Source organism: Misgurnus anguillicaudatus, chromosome 14, assembly GCF_027580225.2.
Source record: "Misgurnus anguillicaudatus chromosome 14, ASM2758022v2, whole genome shotgun sequence".
NCBI classification, from domain to species: domain Eukaryota; kingdom Metazoa; phylum Chordata; class Actinopteri; order Cypriniformes; family Cobitidae; genus Misgurnus; species Misgurnus anguillicaudatus.
Genome location: NC_073350.2, coordinates 11,981,992 through 12,004,048, shown reverse-complemented (window position 1 = coordinate 12,004,048; position 22,057 = coordinate 11,981,992). Strand labels below are relative to the sequence as shown.

At 37.8% G+C, this 22,057-nt stretch overlaps 2 protein-coding genes across 3 annotated transcripts in view; one reads left to right on the top strand and one right to left on the bottom strand.

Moving 5' to 3' along the window:
* Positions 1-55: 55 nt before the first annotated feature.
* Positions 56-17,986, bottom strand: nek4 (NIMA-related kinase 4). Of its 2 annotated transcripts, none has more exons than XM_073875874.1 (16): positions 17,692-17,986; positions 15,025-15,291; positions 14,238-14,435; positions 13,539-13,644; positions 13,187-13,343; positions 12,958-13,090; positions 12,170-12,772; positions 6,711-6,764; positions 6,485-6,613; positions 5,633-5,767; positions 5,411-5,477; positions 3,803-3,909; positions 2,683-2,774; positions 2,362-2,579; positions 870-1,003; positions 56-556 (listed from the first exon to the last, which is right to left on the bottom strand). In XM_073875874.1, exons 1-16 carry the CDS (start codon positions 17,776-17,778, stop codon positions 458-460), a joined length of 2,586 nt encoding a protein of 861 aa, XP_073731975.1. In that variant the 5' UTR covers positions 17,779-17,986; the 3' UTR covers positions 56-457. The 2 variants fall into 2 exon arrangements, with proteins under 2 accessions (XP_073731975.1, XP_073731976.1); XM_073875875.1 differs by having other exon boundaries at positions 3,803-3,906.
* Positions 17,987-19,089: 1,103 nt separating this feature from the next.
* The window catches only part of camk1b (calcium/calmodulin-dependent protein kinase Ib), a 66,464-nt gene continuing 63,496 nt past the window's right edge, over positions 19,090-22,057 (top strand). Inside the window, exon 1 of the mRNA XM_073875872.1 lies at positions 19,090-19,235. The gene's annotated coding sequence lies outside the window, so the exon portion shown is untranslated. The remainder of the gene's footprint in view (positions 19,236-22,057) is intronic.

The window sequence follows — 22,057 nt, the reverse complement described above, 5'->3', positions numbered from 1 at the left end:
GGTGCATTTGTTTTGTTTGGCCAAAACCTTGCTGGTGCAAAAGAAAAGTACGCAATTCCTAAAAATGTCATTTATTATATAAATCATTCCTTATTGATCCACATTATTCATAATATAAATATACAGAGTTTGTCCAGAAAATAGAAAACAAAACTATAAACATAAACTGTTTTGCATTAAGACCAGTTTTGCTATCTACACAGCATAGATTCACATTTACAATAGAAAAACGTATATTTCCTAAATAGTTTATACTTTTGTGAACTGGAAAGGTGCATAATAACATGTCAGATTTATTGCATAACTAGTGTCGAAGTATAACAATATGTATACAAATACATTAATAACAGTGATTGTTGACATCAGAGTTTTTCTGGTAAGAGCACAAATCGGTCTGCTGTCCACCAGCATTATTGGCATATCAGTGTTTAATAGAGGATTCCTCTCGGCATCTGGCTCAATCTTTAAATGCGACGTCCTCGAAGAACTGCAGCTGACGCACTTTCACAGCATACAGCTTGTATTTCTCTTCACCCATTTGTTGCAGCATTAGATGCTAAATAGAAAAATACCTTTTTAGCATACAATTATTCATAAGCTATCAGTTTTTAAACATAAATTTGGACCTCAGCATAACACGCAAACATCGTCATAATCTAGCAAACCCAATAAGCCCTCCCTTATAAACTGTACTATGCTAATGCACAGTCGGTTTAATGTTATGCATTACAGAGAGAGAAGGGGAAAATGGTCATGCAAAAATAAATGTTTTCACTAAACAAGGGGACTTACTTCTCACTGTCAATCAAAAATCTGTAGTCTATGAAACAATGCTTGCTTCCTAAACATACAGTTACTGTCAGACTTGCCTCTCTCTTATCTTCATCTTCCTCCTGCATTATGTCCAAGAGTCTGTCCAACAACTTCACACCGAGACCTTTCACCACATCTGTACGCAAGTCCTCAATCACTCTCCTGACCTTCGCTGGACCTGTGCTGTCATCTGAAAAAGAAAATTGGGAAAAGTGCAGATATGTCTATGTCAGAAAAAAATACAGATCAGAAATAAATGACTTAAAGGTGCCCTGTGTAACTTTTAGAAGGAACTCTTGACAGAAATGCAATTTAATATACATAACTATATTATCAGTGGTGTATAAAGGCCTTACAAAATGAACTGTATTGTTTTAATTACCTTAGAATGAGCCGTTTTTATCTACGAACACCGCAAGTTCCCTCCCATGAAAATGCTGTTTCATGTGCCATGTTTCAAAAAAAGCCCTAAACGGACAAACTGCACTACAGTGCGCGTTTTGCCACTACGTTGTCTCAGACAATGACTTGTTAGTCCTATGGTGGCTACTAGTGATGCGCAGGTAACCCGCGGGTCGGGGCGGGTGTCACTTTAGGTGCAGGGCAGGTCAATAAAAACAAAATAAAAAACATGTATGTATGCAATTCCCTATAGGCTATATAAAATATTTGAGAACATATATATTCATATTTTATTAGGTTCTTTAATAGGGTTACACAAAATACGTGGGCCTTCATAGCAATGTAACTTGTTTGATGTCCCCAAACCTTTGGCCTCACGTCACTAAAGTGGCAAGCAGCTCCTGCTGCCAGCCACAACAAAACAAAACAAAAGGAGAAATTAAAGTAAAGACAAGGTGCAAAGAAATTAATGTCTTGAATTTACATCATTAAAAAAGGTCAAGCTGCTAAATGTAATGTATAGACGGTTTCAAAAGGTTTCATCTGTATTTTTTCTTTGCTTATAAAATCTTAAATATGGGTATTTTTCTTCAAAAATATTTTTTTAAATAATTGAATTTTTGTGAAGGAATTTTGTTAGAGATCAAATTCAGAATGATTATCAAAACATACACAGAGTTTAAAATTAGTAAATAATTTTTGACTTCAGTTTTTTAATAAATTGAGTAATTGGCCATCTAGTGGATAACCGCGGTATTACAGATATCTATAAAAACTCATTAGGAACACGTTTTTTTTTCATGCAAATGTTTTCTCTTAACTGATGAGATAACTCGTCAATGGCGGGGAAAGAGTTAATGGTCGCGAGTTGTAAAAATAGATACAGTGGTGCGGGCAAAATAATTTCATAAAAGTGGGACCACGGGTTGGAAAACCCCCCGACCCATGCATCACTATTGGCTACCGTAGCTTCTCTATGCGTTTCGAAAGTGAGTGGTGAGCTGTGGACTGAGCCATTGGTTGCAATTTACAATCTCTCTACTAAATGCCGCTAAAATCTACACAGTGGACTTTTAATAGTAACACAAGGTTACTGAGTGCACATAAAACAGTGCATAAATGCAAAAATGTCAGGTTTGTTACTACCTAACGGAAAGTCACCAATCTGGTAATCTCCTCGTCCATCTTTGGCCCTCCCATGAAGCATCAGTGTGTCCCTGTACTTCCTGTTGAGTCTGAACTCAGGCATTTGTGTAGAGTTGCATCTCGGCCCATTTGACTCAAATGATCCATCTCTGAGATCCATGTGTAATGTCTGGGTCATCATTTGGACTAAGTCTTGCATCTCACTGGTCTCACACTTTCTGTGAAATAAGAAACAAAAAAAGAACAAAAACACAAATATATGCTTCATACATTCAAATTAAATAATTAACATACTCCAAATGACTAGGTTAATAGTTTTACCGTTCTCTGTAGTCTCCTTCTGAACGTTCAGTGGAGCTGGTGGAGGAACTACACTCATCTTCATCAGATTGTCTACATGACGTCTTCCTCTCCTGATAGACAGAGAACAACTACAGGTCAGGTAGAACTCATTTTTCATATTAATATAATGTAACAAACTGCTTGCTTTTAACAGCATCTCAGTATTAAAGGAATATTCCATTTTCTTAAAAGAAAAATCCAGATAATTTACTCACCACCATGTCATCCAAAATGTTGATGTCTTTCTTTGTTCAGTCGAGAAGAAATTATGTTTTTTGAGGAAAACATTGCAGGATTTTTCTCATTTTAATGGACTTTAATAGACACGAACAATTAACACTTAACTCAACACGTAACAGCTTTTTTCAACGGAGTTTCAAAGGACTATAAACAATCCCAAACGAGGAATAAGGGTCTTATCTAGCAAAACGATTGTCATTTTTGACAAGAAAAATAACAAATATACACTTTTAAAGCACAACTTCTCGTCTAGATCCGGTCCAGCGTGACCTAACGTAAATGCGTAGTGACGTAGGGAGGTCACGTGTTACATATATAAAACGCACATTTGCGGACCATTGTAAACAATAAACTGACACAAAGACATTAATTAGTATCAGTTGACATACAACAATGTAGGAACGGTCCTCTTTCTCGAAACATGTAAACACTGGGGAGGAGTTTCGCGTTTGTCTTCTGTGACCTCTTGACGTCATGACGTATTGCGTGGGGTCACGCTGGCGCATCACGACCAGATCTAGACGAGAAGTTGTGCTTCAAAAGTGTATATTTGTTATTTTTCTTGTCAAAAATGACAATTGCTTTGCTAGATAAGACCCTTATTCCTCGTATTGTTTATAGTCCTTTGAAACTACGTTGAAAAAAACTGTTACGTGTTGAGTTAAGTGTTAATTGTTGGTGTCTATTAAAGTCCATTAAAATGAGAAAAATCCTGCAATGTTTTCCTCAAAAAACATTATTTCTTTTCGACTGAACAAAGAAAGACATCAACATTTTGGATGACATAGTGGTGAGTAAATTATTTGGATTTTTCTTTTAAGAAAATGGAATATTCCTTTAAGTGTTTGATAGCCCCCACCTTTTTTGTTTCCCTGGTGCTGGCAGGTCTTGGGGAGTCCTGTTGGTCTGTCTGCCTACAGTCTAATGAGGGGACATCACAGGGTGCCGTTGTGACGGCAGACGCTGCTTCAAAGGAAAGCATACAACCGAAGAGTCATATACAATGAGATCGTACAAAATGTCCTTTCATCTGAATTCATGTATGCAGAATCTGCTTGCTTTGAAGCTCTAGAGCCCCTTATGCATTCTAATGGACACATGCAGAAATGTCTTGCTTTGATCCAACAGGATACTTCTTAAAGGTTAAGGGCGTTTTCTTTAAAAACTACAACCCTAATCAAACACACCTGAAGCCAATTAAGGTCTTACTAAGCATACTAGAAACGTCCAACAGGGCAACCAAACTCTAAGGCAGCTGACTTGTTGCCTCGCTGCTTTATGAGGCAATGACTTCAGTGGCATTAAGGCATCTCCAGGAAACGCATTCGGACAGACTTCATAGGCAGCGTAACGGAATTCTGTTCACAATATTTACAAACAATCCCATATTTGAAAAATACAATACTAATTTCTGTCTAGAAATGCAATCAAAAGCTGTAAAAAGTGAAAATATAGCTTTACTGTATTTTCCGGACTATAAGTCAATCCGGAGTATAAGTCGCATCAATCAAAAAAAGCGTCATGAAGACGAAAAAACATGTATAAGTCGCAGTGGACTCTACGTCGCATTTATGTAGAAAATTATTTCACAAAATCCAAGCCGAAGAACAGACATTTAATCTGGAAAGTCAAGTTATTCAACTCAACAATAGCACACAGAATAGCAGGCTAAATAGGTGTCCGTACATTAACGTAATATTATCAGTTATTTAAACGATAAACCATAGCATACAGAACTTACCTGAAAGGTTGAATAGTCTAAATTAACCGAACAAGCCAACTTGCGTGAAGTTCGCATACTCGTCATTCCACATCACAGAATTCATTGAATTACATAAATACAGAACCAGCATATAGCAGACTCTCACGACTGTAGACAGTAATGTTGTCTCTTGGTTCATATATTTCAAAATTAAAACTGACAAGTCGCACCTGACTAGAAGTCGCAGGACCAACCAAACTATGAAAAAAAGTGTGACTTATAGTACAGAAAATACGGTATTTACACTAAATTTGTGCTCCGGATGCTTTCTTGGCCGACATTTTATTTTTTCGAACTCGACCAGGCTCGACCAATCACATTCCCTGAATTATGGGATGAAGGTATCTCAGGAGACAGGAAGTAAACCAAACACTGGATTGGGATGTGCTTTAGTAAGCTGACCCGACCCAAACAGTGGGGTACTATGTAATAAAAAAGCACCTTTAATGCCTTCAAATGCTGCCTCCGATTTTGGACGCAGCCTGAGACATAATTTAAGTAGATTATAAAACAAATGCTTCTTGCGTTCACATTGTCTCTGGTTTTAAAAGTGGACTCAGATCTGGTTTCGGTTCATTTCATTTGCAACCACAAACCTAGATCACTTGGTTTGCTTAATTATGATATGAATGATCTTTGTTATTGTTTTATAAATATATTTCTCTACCTAAATGCACCTTTGAAAAGTATTTGTTTATGCCCAACCTTGTTGTCTTGAGTTCTCCTGCAGCTGCTTCAGTCGTCGTCTTTCTCTGGCGGACAATGGACGATTCTGAAAGTAAAGTGATGTATGTTAGCAACTGTAGTGTTAAATCTCAAACGTGAAGCTTTTTTGACACAACATTGTGAAAACACAGAAATGAGATGAATTGTGATGTCATCAGACTTCTACATATACATTATTTTGAATGCCACAGCATGTGTCACCTGATCCTCCGGGGGGTTCTTGCTGGAAGATGAGAGACCAGTAGGTTTGTTTTTTTCTGAGTTACTCTTCTGTTGACTGCTGACTGATGGTACAACTTCAGGAAGAAGTGGCAAAGGTCTGGGTACCGCTTTTACCTAAAGAGATATAGCAACAATATCAGGAGAATATTTGTATACGTGGACACCTAAATCACATCATAAAAATGCATGATTATCATTGCAAATAAATCGCAAAATGTCAATTTTCGACCGCTTCTGTCCTGATTTTCTGAGAAGGGTGGACTGTGGACGAGTCCCTATGCGGTTGTTTAAACACGAGTCGGAGAAACGATCGGTTTAAATTGAAGCAAACTAATATTATGTCTGAGTCCGCCGTTTGTGTTGTTAGTAAACAGGCTGCAAAGAACTTTCCCTGAATTTTTAGAGCAATTGATAAGCTCGCACAACTTTCAAACGCTTGCAAAATAAAACAAATAAAAGATAGTTTGATCAATAAAAGCCTAAAGATGGCGCTGAACACCATGGGTTAGCGCTAGAAGTCATGTCCAATGGAAAAACATTTTGCTCGTACATCACATTAGACCCATAGGCGTAGAGTAGGCGATCTTTACAATCCAGTCGAATGTGCTTTCGCCTACCTCTGAATGAGGTCGAAAGTGAACAAGCTCAAAGCGTTTTACACCCATTTACACCCGTCTTTAGCATTGTCCACTTGTGATCCGACCGATCAATCAAACGCCAAATCTTAAAACCAGGTATAAACAGCCTCTAAAACTGTCATATACAGATCAGATGAAATGTTTTATCATTTTATGTACAGTACACCATTCATTTATCGTTTACATTACTCACAATCTCATCCGAGGTCTTGATTTTCTTATGTCTGCGCTGTCGTGACATGGACGGCTCAGAAGAAGAGGGCTGGAGAACAGGTTTGCTTTCATCTGACAGAAGTGAGGTGGGCTCAGAATTGGAAGGCCCCTTAATGTTATTAGGGAAAAGTGTCAATAGGTTTATAACACATTAAAGAAAGAAACCAAAATAATATGCTTGTGTATTAATAAAAGCAGTGTTTTACCAATGAGATCACAGGAACAGGCTTGAGTAATTTCTCTGTGGAGTCTAGACTTCCCTGCATATTCAAAGACATTCAATTCAGATTTATTTCTATAGTGCTTTTCACAATTTTACTAGTACTGCATTTAGTATAAACATTTATATATATATATAGCTATACCAACTCCAAAAACTCTGTAGGTTTGCAATTGGACTGCTACATTTATAGTGCCATTAAACGAGTCTGTGTATCAATACAAAACTAGGACTGTAATAGTAATGCTAATTTCATAATGCTATTAAGTAAATGTGCAAAGTCAAATATGTATATTACCAATACTGTCAAAATGATTAGTAAACACACTTCAGTGTTTCCCCTAGGTTTACAGCTTGGGGGGGGGGGGTGTTGGTTGGGTAGGTATATATATATATATAATACATTTATACGATAAACAAATTTTAAATGATGCATTTGTTGGAGAGAATAATCCTGTTTTTTTATTATCTGTTCTGTTGTCAGACATAAAACGAGTCGACTATAAAGTAGTAAGTAAACACGATCCAGTCACACCTTGAGTTTAATCCAACCAGCTGTTCCTTTAACTCTGCCGAAATCCTGATATATAAACTCGATTTATAATTGTCTGACAAAATAACCATACCTTTACATTGAAGCTTTACTGCTGTTTTCTCATCATGTCTTTTTGTATTAAGAGCTTTTTTATTTCAAATGTGAGTTTTATTGTACGTTGCGTACAGGGCTTGACAATAACTTTTTTGCTCACCAGCCAAAGTGGCTAGTTGTTTTCCAAAGTTACTACCCACTCAGCATTTTCACTGGCCACAATTATGATTAAACTTGACTATGGCATCCTAAAATGACATTGAGTAATTGTACTCTATTTAGCTAGATTAGATGCAGATTGACTTTCAAATGCAGACTGACCACACAAGTTAAGACTACATTATTTAGCTGTTAATATCAGTATAGATCCTATCATATATTTAGGTGCATGAAAAACATGCTAGAAAGGCATACATAGATTAACTTTAAATTAATTTATTAACAGTGGAGCGCGGTGTAGAAGATTAACTAAAAAGATAAACACAAAAACCCTAGACAAACTTTAAATATTTATTAACAACAGCAGTGAAATGTATTTGCTTGATCATGGTTTCTGTTAAAAGTTATTTAAGACTTTAAATGGCAAATGTTGAGAGGGTATTATTTTTGCACAAAGTAGCCTACATTAAAATGATGCGCGAACCTCTTTACTTGTGGGTTTCCTTTGATTTCGGACAAAACTGGGACGTGTGCATTCAGGTATGCGCTATGAATTTCTCTCCGCTCTTGCCCAGAGAGTGTGCACGCACTTTAAATCTCTTCAGTCACTTCCATGCAATTGTTTTATCCTTCCCAAAGTGTGCGTGTATGCGCCCAGACCCGTGCATTCGCAAATCCATCAGCTTTTGCGCTCTCTCTCTCTGGTAAAACGTTGGCGCTTGGTCCGCAACGCGAGCCTCCGCTGCATCGCGCGCGCGTCTCAGTACGTTGCGCTGGGTGCAGGCAGGGAGTGCTAATGGGAGTTGTAGTTTCGAGTGTCATTGCGCATTGTTTATAATTTCGCATAACTTTTAAGAAAACTACAATTAAAAAAAATTCAACCAGCCAAAGTGGCTAGTGCGGTGGCTGTCTTACCCGCCACAGCCGAAATCTACCTGCATTTGGCGGGTGTTAATTTCAAGCCCTGGTCGCGTAGCCTAATAGCGCAGACAAATCGATGCAAATTCAGAACTATGACAGCATACACTGTTACTGTTACACAGAGTTATAGCATATAGCTACTGTACAGCATGATAGAGAGGGAGAGAATGCGCGCGCGTGTGTGTGTGGGAAAACACCGTCACCTTTTCAGTTATGAGGCGTGCACTGCACGCAACATGACAGAGCGCGCATTCAGTGAATTAAGCCGAACAGTAAAATAATGTGCGCACCTCAATTGGATAATTTTAAACGCGAAAAAACAGACAAAAAGACATGCCATCGTAGAAATAAGATAAATAACATATTACTTGAGGGCTATTTAGTTTGTTTAATAAAATAACAAATTGTTATCTGGCGTTATAAAGAAAATCAAATAAAATATACTTGACCTTCAAGGGTGGCGGGTCAAGCCCTTAGAAGGGCGGGGCGCCCCCCTTATATAATGGTAGGGGAAACACTGCACTTGGTCTTATTTACTAACTGTGTATGCACAAAAAAAAAACAATGTGTGCACAAATTCATACAGAAATTACTCATCGGCAAGTTTGTACTTAAACTTCTTTAACAAACTAAAAACACATAAAGTAAGATTCCCAGTGGCATTAAAAACTTAATATTTGTGTTTGTGCCTATATGTCTATAGGTATATTTTTATAGTTTTTATTAGTGAATGAGTGTTAAAGGATAATTCCGGTATTTAACACTTTGAGTCTCATTTCTGGCCTGTCCCGGATGAACCACAGCGATGGACACAGAAATCCCGACAATGGGTCGTCATTCGACTGATTTAGAAGCGTCTCTTGGCTGCCTCAGAATGGAAGTCAATGGCCATGCACAAACATGTCATTAAAACAACACTTAACGTTCATTTTCAAAACTGTACTACTCACCGAGTGGTTCGTGGTGTTCGTTAATAATTGAAAACAAATATATTGGCGCAATGTATGATTTCAATCCGTGTTATTTGCTATAGTGGAACTATTTTTTCAGATACCTCACAACCGCATATATACTTCCGCTCTATATTTGAGTCTGAAGCATGAATGATAGTAGTCCAACAAACTGTAATAAAACGGTAGCATACTTTCAAAATCAAGTTTATTTGTAACACTTACACCATCCAATATGTTTTTTCATCAGCATAACAATAAAGAAGATATTTTGCAGAAACCCCGGTGCTCCGTCATGCAAGTCAACAGATCCGCACACTTTAAGAGCTAAAGCATATATATCCAATACAACAGCAATCCCCCATAACTCCGTGTGACATATTGACGTCTTGTGAAGCAAATCAATCAGTTTTTGCAAGAAACTGAACGTTATTTACAACACTATTAGCGTGAATGCCAAAGCAGGAAGTGCGCTTTCCGTTTGAGGCGATCTCTTGCATTGGTGAAGTTTGGTGGCTGTTGGCTATGGATGTTGGTCTCTCTGCACCACCTATAGAGCGGGAGCGTGAAGCGCACTTCCTGCTTGGCAAAAGCTCTGCATTAACGCTGAAAAATATTTATATATATATTCGAATCTCAAAACTGAAAATCGAATGTCAACCCACGGAACGAATATTCAAATATTCTGGTTCAGCCCTACAAATATGGGAAAAATTTATTCTGAGAGAAACCAAGCGAAAAAACTACAACCACATGTAAACCGACCCTTTTCTGTTTCCCGGCGGCGGAGTGATATATCAGCGAGCAATGAGTCTTCCAATTGAAGTCAATGTAATTTTACAAAATGCCAAATAAAACACGACAGAAACTGTATTTCGCTACACAACTTGTTTTTAATCATCAACGAACACCACGAACCACTCGGTGAGTAGCACAGTTATGAAAATGAATGTTAAGTGTTGTTTTAATGACATGTTTGTGCATGGCCATTGACTTCCATTCTGAAGCAGTCAAGAGACGCTTCTAAACGAGTCAAAAACTCAAGACACGACCCATTGTCAACATTTCTGTGTCCATCACTGTAGTTCATCCAAAACAAACCAGAAATGAGACTCAAAGTGTTAAATACCGGAATTATCCTTTAACTATTGTCTTTAAAGTTCTCGTGAATACGAACATGCGATAGACTTTACTTCCGTATTGTGACATATTTCCAAGTAAAACAGACTTTCACATGAGGAAAATAGTGGCCATGGTTTGTGTTTTCCATTGTGAATTGATTGGATATAAAAAAGTTAGCATTTCAATCAGAATTGAAACTCACAGCTGAGTGACAGTTAGAGGGGGTGGGGTTAACTGATGCTCGGCCTAAGCCGTCTAGCTGACATCATCAGGGAACCATCGCCACAAGAGGGTGAAAGTACATTTTCAGATTTTGATGAAAGTTTATGAGGGCACATGATTTTTTATTAAATAATGATACGCACGAAAAAATAAATAATAATAAAACTGCAATACTCCATTAACAAAAATAAATAATTTGATTTTATGGAGACAAGTAAAATACAAAGAGATACAAAAAAGCATGTTGAACTGTATGAATTTTAGCACCTGTTAAGTCATTACACAGACATTATATACAATAAAAGTCCACAAATCTAGATCTCAGACCAGATCATACAGGGTTCCCACAACTTAGTTAACTTCAAATTTAAGGACCTTTCAAGGACTTTCCATGTCCAATGCCCTCAAATTCAAGGACTTAATGTGGAGATACATTTCAAGTGAGAGCAAGGTTACATTGTGTTACCTTTTAAGATACATTGTTACAGTTCCCTTTCGAGGGAACTTGCGCTGCGTCACTGCGGTGACACTTTGGGGATGCCTCCAGAGGTAAGTGCGTCTGAATGTATATATCAAATTCAACCAATGGTGAGGCTTAACGACAAAGACAGGGTGACGTGGGAGCCAGGAAGTATGTCGGTATCTGAAATATTGCCAAAGACAGCGTTACAGGGACGCAGGAAGTATGGCAAGGGAGACGCAGCGTCTCGTTCCCTTCGAGACGTAACCCGAGATGTTTTCATGTGTCAAACACAACTATGCAAAAAAGCATTTTGGTAAGAATTAACATTTGCACACAGAAGATTTAAGCATTTAAACCGAACAGTTTAGCACGTGTGCTTAAAAAGTCTAGAATTTTTATGATATTATCCTACACTACACAGGGAATAATATGGACTTTTTTCCAGAAAACTTCTTCCATAAAATAGATTCAAGCACTTTCAATGACCTGTAGCATTCTGCCGTTTTCCGGATTATCTGTACTGTTTCTATGGCAATAACGACAATCTGCCTCGACGTCTGACATGATGTAACTGAAAGGTACACAAATGCAATCAGAGCGGTCAGACTAAAACATATTTCCGGAAATGCAATTTGAAAAGGATTTCAAACCACCTCTGGATGTAGCCTGAAACTGATTAGAAAAAACGAATTTCATGTGGTTTTTGGCTGTCGGACATGCGCCAAAATCGAATTTGGACTGAAAGTGTGCACAAGGTCTAATGCTGGATTGACCAAAAAGCAAGCATTTGAAACAAAATTGACTTGAAACATCAGTCATTCCTCCATGTTGAATGCCGCCACTGCAGCAAGCAGGCTCCTGATTGGTTAACGAGACCTCAAGACACACGTAAACACGTCTTTACATTGACTTAACATTAAAATCATTCGTGTCAGACGCTCTATTCGCATTTGCTGTGAACGCAGCATAAGAGTTCAAGTTTAATGAATCATTTGACAGGTTTTCTGATAGAGACGTACCTCACTCTCCTCTGTTGAGCTTCTAGCAGGAGCTTCCTTTACGACACACATCCTATGATGATCATCACCAGCCGCTGAAGCTCTCCGACTCTCCACATTTATCTTTTCACCATGCAGCTCGAATGGCTCGTGAGGTATCGCTGCCTCTTGCAGTAGCTTCATAGTGTCATCCTTGAGGTCCATGCTAACATCAGGAGTTTGATTCTCCTTCAGACTCTTGGCTCGGTCTGCAGGTTTGGGTGCGGTACAGCTTTTTGATATCGATCCATTCGGTGTCGTCTTCGCCCCTGTTTTTCCGATACCCAACACCTGTTTTGGAGGCTGTGTCCGAGGAAGAACAGGATCTTCTTTCTCCTCTCTTTTCTTGTGTAATGATGGCGGTTTGTTGATGTTATGGCTGCCGGGTTTTGGCTGAGGCGATTTGGCTTTTCTCTTTTTTTGCTCTTGGACGTCTATGTCTATGTTGCTTATAGACGCCATAGATTGAGCTGTCGAGTTAAAAACATCCCGATTAGGTGATTTGGGGGGCAAATCTGTGTTAGAAGGGGCATTTTCTGGTGCACCGTTGCAGGGTTTTTGTCGGTTCGTGTGGTTTTCTTCAATCTGGGAAATATGAATTTTTGAAAGTCATTATTTATTCTTTTAATGAGGTTTAGTTTGCTTGACCACTGTGCATCTTATAAACTTACATCTATAAAAAGTTTGTATTTAAATACATGTCTTAATTTTAAAGAGACAAATTAAATTTAAAATGTCTTTCACAGAATTATGGGATTTTTATATATTACCTTTTTATCTCGGCTCTTTGAATCAGAGTTAAGACATTGCAACTGTAGCTCATTGTGTGGTTGGGCTGATGCATCCGAACCGATGTTGTTTGCTTTGCTGTTTACGGCATTCTTCCGTGATTTGGCAGTTTTTCTATCGGAAAAGTAACACGATTTTTTTTCATCTACTGCAGTTTAATTGTATAAGTTAGGACACATGCACATGTAGGTACAGTATAAATGCACATACTCTTTTGTGGCCTCTAGAAACATGGAGATCTGATGTTTGATGTATGGCTGTCTCAGGATGTGTTTGACATCCGGCCTGTCTTCTGGTTTCTTGCACAGCATGCGCTTGATCAACTCTCCCAGCTGTGGGTCGTACTTACCCGGCATCTGGGGTAACTGAACAGTAATACAAACAAATTAACATTTGTGTTCCTATATCTTTATTGGTTGTGGTTGAACAATGTGTCAGGAACACCAAGGTTGTGGGTCCAATGAATTGTATAATGCAGACATAAAAGTTCTATCTTATGTAGGTTAATATTTACAGATGATGTATTTGGTAAAAAAAAGATGATAAATATAATCCAGTAACTTCCCTTCTACGATCCGATATGCTAGAGAGTTCATGTCCTTTGCGTTGAAGGCGTGTTTTAGCGTGGCCATCTCATACACACAACAACCTAATGCCCACACATCTGACTGCAAACACACAACAATCAAATTAACATGCAAAACTGATTCTGCTGATATTAAGCATGTTGAAGGTTAAAGCTGTTTTTATGCATTCTGACTTATTAACACTGTTTAAGAGTTGGATTCTTCAAGATAAACATAAGCAAAGTGTCAAAAAAGCAGTTGGACATATGACGGAGTATTTCCGAATGCACTTCATCAGGGTTTGTATAAGTTTGTATATGAAAGATTAATACATAACAGTCTTGCTTTATTTCTTTTATGGGCGATTTCAGTGAAGGAAGTACAGTGGACGTCCTTATATGGGCACAAGAGAAGTGTGTTGTTGTTTGTGAGTGAAATTTAAGCTTGATCAGCTTCCCATCCTTATGGAAACAATGGATATAGTTTGTTTATCCGGGGTAGCAGTTGAGTTGTGCGTGTGTGTTTGTTTAACGCTGGATTTTTGTTGAAATGGGGTGATCACGAGTCGCAAGCGATAAGTAAAACTGCATCAAATGTCTGTGTTTTGTTGGCAGTGTTGTAAGTTACAAGTTAACCAGAGATAGGTGGATAATGTTTTGTGTGTGTTGTTTGCTCATGACTCGCTCCGTCTGTACCTTGTAGTTGTAGGGTTTGTTGGAGAAAAGCTCTGGACTCATGTAGTAAGGTGTGCCGATCAGAGTGCTGGCCATATCATTCTGACTCTCCAAAACCCGTGCAATGCCCAGATCACCCACTTTGATGATGTTGGTCTTGGTCAAGAAGATATTCTGCGTTTTCAGGTCTCGATGCAGGATGTGCTTTTCATGCAAATACTACAGATCACAGGAAATAAACTGTTTGTATGGGGCTTCAACATTTAGCTGAAACACTTATGTAAACCATGATCAGTTGTCTAGATAGATGTATAGATAGATAGATGATAGCGTTATGGGTGCGTGGAAGCATGTGTGGATGGATGCAAGCATAAGTGCGAGGATGCATCGCGTAGCATGGCAGCTTTAAATGGCACAAGAGGGCATATGACTGACATGTAAAGCAATGTAAATCGGCCAAGCACGTTTAGTTTTGTGTTGTGTTATGTTTAGGGGCACGACGCACACACACATCTCCAGGAAATCCTGTATAATTCAACCAATCAGAAGAAGACTTCTGCTGAAGTGTTTCCAGAAAAGTGTCCCATTGGCATCAGACGTTCAGCCAACGGTCTGTGGGTGAGACGTCTGAGGCTGAAACTAGCTTGCTTGGATGAATGGATGCATGCAGATGATGGATGAATGACATGTATGGATAGATGCACGACGTGTGGATGCATAAATGAATGCATGCATGGATAGATTAGTAGATATATTGATGTATGTGTGGATGGATGAATGAATGCATGCAGATAAATCAACGGCGTACCTGAAGGGCCATTGCAATTTGGACGAACCACTCCACCACCTGTCTCTCAAGCAGTAGTTCTCCCTTCTGCTGTTTGAGTCTGTGGTACAGATCTCCTCCTTCACAGAAACCCATCACAATGTAGAGCTGACAGTCCTCACCTTCCCACGATTCCCGGTAGTTGACGATGTTGGGATGCTTGAGCTGTGAAAGGAGCTTGGCTTCCTGCTCTGCGGCTCGCCGTTCACGCCTGGATGATGTTCTCAGGTTCAGCTTCTTGATCACATACTGATAAAACCACACAAGATATATTGTCTTTGCAGGAAAGCAAATTATAGCGAAAACTGATTATCTACAGTTTAGGATTATGTTCTAGAGTTGGAAAAAAAATCACAAAGTGCTGAGTTATGTGTATTTATATCATTAGAAAGCTCTAAGAATGTAATTTTCATATTTCAAAATCTTTTTGCAGTAATAATAATTAGGGATGCTCCGAAATGAAAATTCTTGGCCGAAACCGAAAAAGAGGAAACCAAGGCAGAAAAACTGAAACACTGAAATTAATTATCATGCCAATTATTAGTACAAATGCATTTATGGCTATCACTGTGTACTAACTTTACTAGGGGTGTGTGACGATCACAAAACTCATGGTTCGGATCACATTACAGTTTTTGAGGCACAGATCGGATTATTTTTAAGATTAGCGAAAAGGGGGTGGGGAAAATCTAATAACAAATAAAGAAATTGAAAAAAATAACGAAATATACAAATTTATATAAAAAAAGAAATTTATAAAAAAAAACAAAGTTGCACATTAATAAGGGCTAACATTAGCATTAGGTACAGAAATTGAATTAAATTAGTTATAACACTGTCTTTATTGTATTAATTAAATATATTATTATTTTTAGAGCTACAGAAGTGATTTTTTTCTTTGTCTTGGGTTGTTTGGTTAACATTAATGACACAGATTTAAGTAGGTTAATTGAGGTTACTGTCTCTTTAAATGAGCAGAGACTGGTTTCTGACTGTAATCTATACATACACTTAAGACATAAACAAATGATTTTTTTATTAGAAAAAGAATACTTTGGAGATAATTTTGTTTATATGTGCCCTGTCAATAACAGAGATTTTACGTTCGCTTGTTTGCATCTCACTCGTGTGTGTTAAACGCGCGCGCACACAGAGACCGAGGGCAAATCCCAAACAGCGCAGCATGCAAACGTTACGTTGTTTTTCATTGCTTTATTCGGCCAATGTATGTTAATGGACTACAGTATGAGACACATTTGCGCGAGTTTACAAATCAAGAGTTCTGATCTTTGAAGGGCGTACTCACTGTGATGATCACGTCTGGACCGGACACATTCAACCGCATGTGCCTCTGTGCGTACAGACAACCCTTTGTGTTTTTTTTGCGGTTAAATACATCCACACCGCATACATGTTGCTTCAGACAAGCACGTGCAGGTCGCGTTTTCTGTTTGCATCATCACGACATTTCGATCGTATTGTTTCGGTGACAAGTCTTTTTTTTTCGGTGGCCGAATATTTGGTGCATCCCTAATAATAATGCAGTGACTGTAATTTAGGGATGCTCAATAATTTGCATGCAATATCATGCGCATCTCGTCAGTAAAGCCGGATCCTTGATTAGTAGTAAATCGACATCACCTGCTGCTATTCAGATGTAGCAGCATTTTTTACACAAAGCCGTAGTTCACTGACACGCTGGGCCATATCGCATGCGATACGTCCGCGATAATTAATGCGAAATTGCCCTGATTGCCAGTGAACTACGGCTTTGTGTAGTAAATGCCGCTCCATCTGAAAGCAAGTGATGCCGATTTACTACTAATCAGGGAACCGGCTTCACTGACGAGATGCACACTGACAATCACATGCAAATTATCACGCATCCCTACTGTAATTTATTAATTTGTGACAATAATTTGCAGCAAACCAATGACACCTAGTGGCCTTTATGGGTAAAAACCACTAAAGTGTGACAAAAACTTTTTTTGTGTGATTTTAACTTTAAAATTTGGATTAAACTAGTTCAGAATTATGCCTTTAATTATTTATTTTTAGCATTTTGGGCATAAAAAACATTTTTATAGTTTTTTTTAGTTCTTTTAATATAAAATATATCCTGGCTTTATTGCATTATTTTTATTTATTAAAATACATTTAAATATTATTTAAAATTACTTCATTAAAAAACTTTAGAAAGTGTCTTCTTTAAAAAGAGACCAAGAATAGGCTTTTAGACCAAAGAATGCCAGAGTTATATTAATTTGAAGGTGCACATCACCACTCCAAAAGGGGGTGTGGCAGTTAATGGGTTAAAAATTGTAGATTAATTACAGTATGTCAAACTGCTCTACAGTGCTGCTTGATGTATGACATGTCAATAATTAGAAAAAAATAAAAAAAAAACTTTAAAATGTGCATTCATTTCAGAACTATTATACATAATACATTGTTATACCAACTTAATAATAACAACAATATACTAGGTGAATGCACAAAGGCAAACCTAAAACAAATAAAGATTTATTATTAACTAAGGTTGCAAACAGTCCGGCTTGCCTGTTAAATAGGTAAATATATAAACCAATGTTACTGATTTGCAAAAGCATGCGTTTGCAGCGTGTCGAACAGATGCATGCACCACTTTACCTGTTTACGGTCTGATTTGTGTCTGACCAGGTTCACCTCCCCATAGCTTCCCTTTCCCACAACTCTCACGAACAAGTAATTTTCCATAATCCTCCTTAAGAACGATACTCTCTGTGTCACATCGCGAGCGCTTTAAAGTCCGCCTACAGATGCTAAAACACTTGCGCGCGAGTTCTCTTCAATTCACAGACGAAGATTGATCTGTTTCAAACTTGTTTTGGTTGACACTACACAGGAAAAAGCCAAGCACAGCTTCGGCGTCACCAGGCAACTGGCTGCATTAACACCACACGCTCCGGATTCACATGAGCAGTGTGTTAAGTTTAAACACAGCGCCCTCTACAGGCTCAGCGACACTTTGCAGCCCATATACATCCTGATGTGATGGACTTGAACATTTCCTACATCTATCTATTCCCTTATAAATCTATCTGTGACTGTGTATACTAAATAAATGTATTATTTTCTACCAAGCGGTGTCGTGGTGTGTTTATTAATGTAGCAACAATAATGAGGACAGTGGGGGTATAAGGATGGCCAGTAAATTTACCATCTACTATACTGTAGTACAGTGGTTCCCTTCGTGGCCCCCCAAAAAATATTCATGACATAAAACATACAATTTTAATTATGTAAACAAAACTTATAAAAATATACAATGTAGTGCTGTTGGTTAGTAGCCTAATTTTTCTGCGTTTTAAGCACACATAATTGTATGATACATTTATGTATTTTATCAAATGTCATAAAACTGTACATTAATAAAAAAGACATTATCTTTTATCGTAAATTAAGGCACATTCTTGGGGCCCTTCAGGGGGGCACGTCCCCCAAGTTTGAGAACCACTGCTGTAGTATAAAGCATCAGCAAAAATTCTTTAGCATTATTTACTGTAGTAAACTGTAACAAATTGTGGTAAACTATAGTATGTTACCATGATTACTACCCTTTGTAAATATTTATTATAGCATTCTGTAGTATAACACAGTTGTAAAGATTGAAGTATACTTAATGTTTATTTATTATGGTAAGTTTTTAAACACCAAAATAAATTTTACTATAGCTTACTATAGTATTTTTGCTTAGGAGAATTGCTTATAAACCATTAACGTTACTTAAACTGTAAAACCCCAGAACAGGAATTTATCCCAAATTATTCTGGATCAACCTTTTAATTGAGGTATTTACTTTCAAGCAATTAAATGATATCATAAGCTAATTCACAAAGTCAGATAAACTTCACAATTAATGTTTGAGTAATGCTTGAATGTACACGCATATGTGAGCAAACACTTCACTGGAAAAGTGAGAGAAAATAACAGAACATTTCTCACGATCCCAGCTAGACATGGCAATCTCATCTACATAACCCCGCCTCCGTTGCTTGAAAGTCATCGCCTTTCTAGATGTGATTGGCGGAGAGCTATAGAGGCTCGGTGACGTCAGGGCGGAGCTTAGAGGAACCGCAGTGGATCGTCGCGAGCGAGACCAAGCGAGAGCGCGCCGCGAGCAACACACGCTTCTGCTCCTCTCCGATACACAGGTACGAGCATCTATCGCTGCATTTAACACGATATAAACTAAAAAAAACAGTGCATAATGGATGATTTTGCTCTAAGGGTTTATTAGGCTGTAATGTTATTGTCATATACTCAAGGCATGTAACGCAAAATGAGTCACCCATTATAACTTCTCTTTCTGCACGAGCATGCACTTGCGCGTTGGTACAACTGAATAAGAGATTAATATAGAGTTAATTTATATCAGGGCTGGGTTGTCTTCATTGCTAGTGACAGTCCCATATGAATTGTTATGATGTTCCGCTCTCGTAAAACGCGTTTGCAACTGTTGTGCGCGAGGGAAATCTCGTGTCAATCAAAGGGTGAATGTGGTTTACCACTCAGAAGTATGTTAGGGGTTAGGATGCACTGCAACTGATGGGCTGATCAAATCTAAAGGGAGGGGTATTTAAACTGCATTTATTATTTTGTTAAAGGGGTCACATCATGTGCAGCCCATTATTTTTTTATTTTAACAGACATACAGTTTGTTGTACTTAATGTTACAAATCAAAACTTACTCCAAATGGGAAACATGTATGCAGGACCAGCTGATGGTGGATCCTTGGTTCCTATTGTAAATAAAGGGCATGATCTTCAAGTGATCTTTAGGTTATCCGCCCCATTTCAGCTGCAGGGTTTGTTTTGTGAACCTGTCAAAGTGTAATGCAGGCTTTGTAAAAGGTTGTTTGTTTAGAAGCTGTTGCCTACTATATTTGTCTCAACATGCAGCTTGAGTAAATGCAGCAAAGCTTTGAATCTTGTGCCACGGGAGCATGTTTATATTGATGTCATATAGGCAGAGCATATAAAATACAGTTTTATTTCTAACTGTAAGAGAGTTGGTGGAAATGGGAATTAATATATTATAGCTGAAGAAAACATTACTAACCTATAGATGAGGATCACATGGACTCCTTTAAAATATGTCACACTGTCTGTGAAAACCCAGCTAAAGTAAAAACTGTTTTCTACAAAATAATCATGTGCAATGCAAAGAACATTCTGTGAAAATATAACTCTGATATCTTTAATATTGACTGAGAAAAGTCACGTCAAAGATTTAAAGGTGCAGTGTGTAATTTTTAGAAGGATCTCTTGACAGAAATGCAAAATAATATACAAAACTATATTATCAGGGGTGTATAAAGACCTTTTTATAATGAACCATTATGTTTTTTATTACCTTAGAATGAGACGTTTTTATCTACGTTCCCTTACGTGGAAGTCGCCATTTTGTGACGCCATGTTTCTACAGAAGCCCTTAACGGACAAACCTTTTTACTAAGTTGTCTCCGACGATGACATGTTGTTCCGGTGGCGGCTATGTAGCTTCTCTATGCATTTCAAAAGCAAGGGGTGAGCAGTGGACTGAGCCGTTAGTTGCAATTCACAACCTCACCACTGGATGCTGGTAAAATTTACACACTGCACCTTTAAATGATAGTGAAATATGGTTAAATATGCTCATTATTAGATTTAAACTAGGAGTTCACAGGCAGGGTCACGTATATGAAACCACTTAATGTTCTGTTATCTCTTCATCGCATCTGTTTCTTTTTCAACCAGTCAGTCTAGTGGATCCACATGTGTTCCCTCGTTCTAGGACTTGTCTTCCTTGCATTCTTGTGTTATTTCCTAGTCTTGTGTATTGTAAAAGCTCAGCCAATGTTTTTGTTATTTAGAGAATTTTGTTGTCTTCTGATATGTGTGCTGCAACATTGTGTTAGGAATCAATGAGCCTTTCTTAGTAATGAATAATTACTGTAGTGTACCATTATGGGATGTGGTTAGTAACAGGCAGTTGTTTGCTCTGTTAAGCTGGTAGACTAGAATAGATTGAGGTGTTATCAGACGTCGTGAGCTGTGACTGATGTGCGGATGTCAGGGCTGGTTATAAGCAACAAGTCCCCTCGCTTTAGTTTGAGCTCTGGTTTGGACAGTCATTTGTGCAATTCTTTACTCGGCTGTAGAAGGAAGTAACTTTAAAACATTTGAACTTCCTTATGCTTTCCCTAGCATTCACTTCCCTTTAACTGCAGATACATGTTCACTGGGCAGCTGTATACTAGGGCTATAAAATGTAACTAAATAAAGGACTGTAAATAAAAAGTCGTAATGGTACTTTAGCTAAACTTTGAATTTGTCTGTAAATAGCAAATATAGCCATATTTCAATACTGGCTTGCCCTTGATTGAAGTAATAGTTTATTCAAAAATGAAAGTCATTATTTATTTACCTTCATGTTATGTCAAGCCTCAAAACATTGCTACTTAAGTGATATTTTCTAAATGTCAATAAAAACAACGTTTTCATTAACCAATGTTATGAGACTAAAACCAAATTTTGCTCTTTCGTGTGTTCGACTTTATGTGGTGCAGTGCAGACTTACAGGCGGATGACATAAAAATACAATGAGAGTGATTAGAAATAAAGCCTGACCAATATGTTTTTTTGTGTGTGTCTGTGGTCCGATACCGATATTAGGTAGTAAAAAAGCCCAATACCGATATCGGCCAATGTTTTTTTATGTGTATATTATAGTACGGTATTAGTCAAAAGTTTGGACACACTTCCTATTTGTTAAAATGAGATGGAAATGTTCAAAAATAACTGATACACACACTGAAAACATTTGAACAAGTTTTATTTTCGAAAATCACAATTTAATATTATATGTCCCTGAAATTATTTCTGTAGTAAAAAATAAATAAATGTGTCTAATAGGTTTACCGTGAATTAATACAATACAATATCCCTTAAATGCCGCCTTGTGCAAAAAACTATGTTGCATGTGCGTGCCTGC

Excerpts from the sequence above, each read along its gene's own strand:
- nek4 (XM_073875874.1), bottom strand. The coding sequence starts at position 17,778 with ATGGAAAATTACTTGTTCGTGAGAGTTGTGGGAAAGGGAAGCTATGGG. Across the intron at positions 15,292-17,691 it reads ACAAATCAGACCGTAAACAG|TATGTGATCAAGAAGCTGAA; the intron begins GTAAAGTGGTGC and ends TGGTTTTATCAG. Across the intron at positions 557-869 it reads AAGATGAAGATAAGAGAGAG|CATCTAATGCTGCAACAAAT; the intron begins GCAAGTCTGACA and ends TTTTCTATTTAG.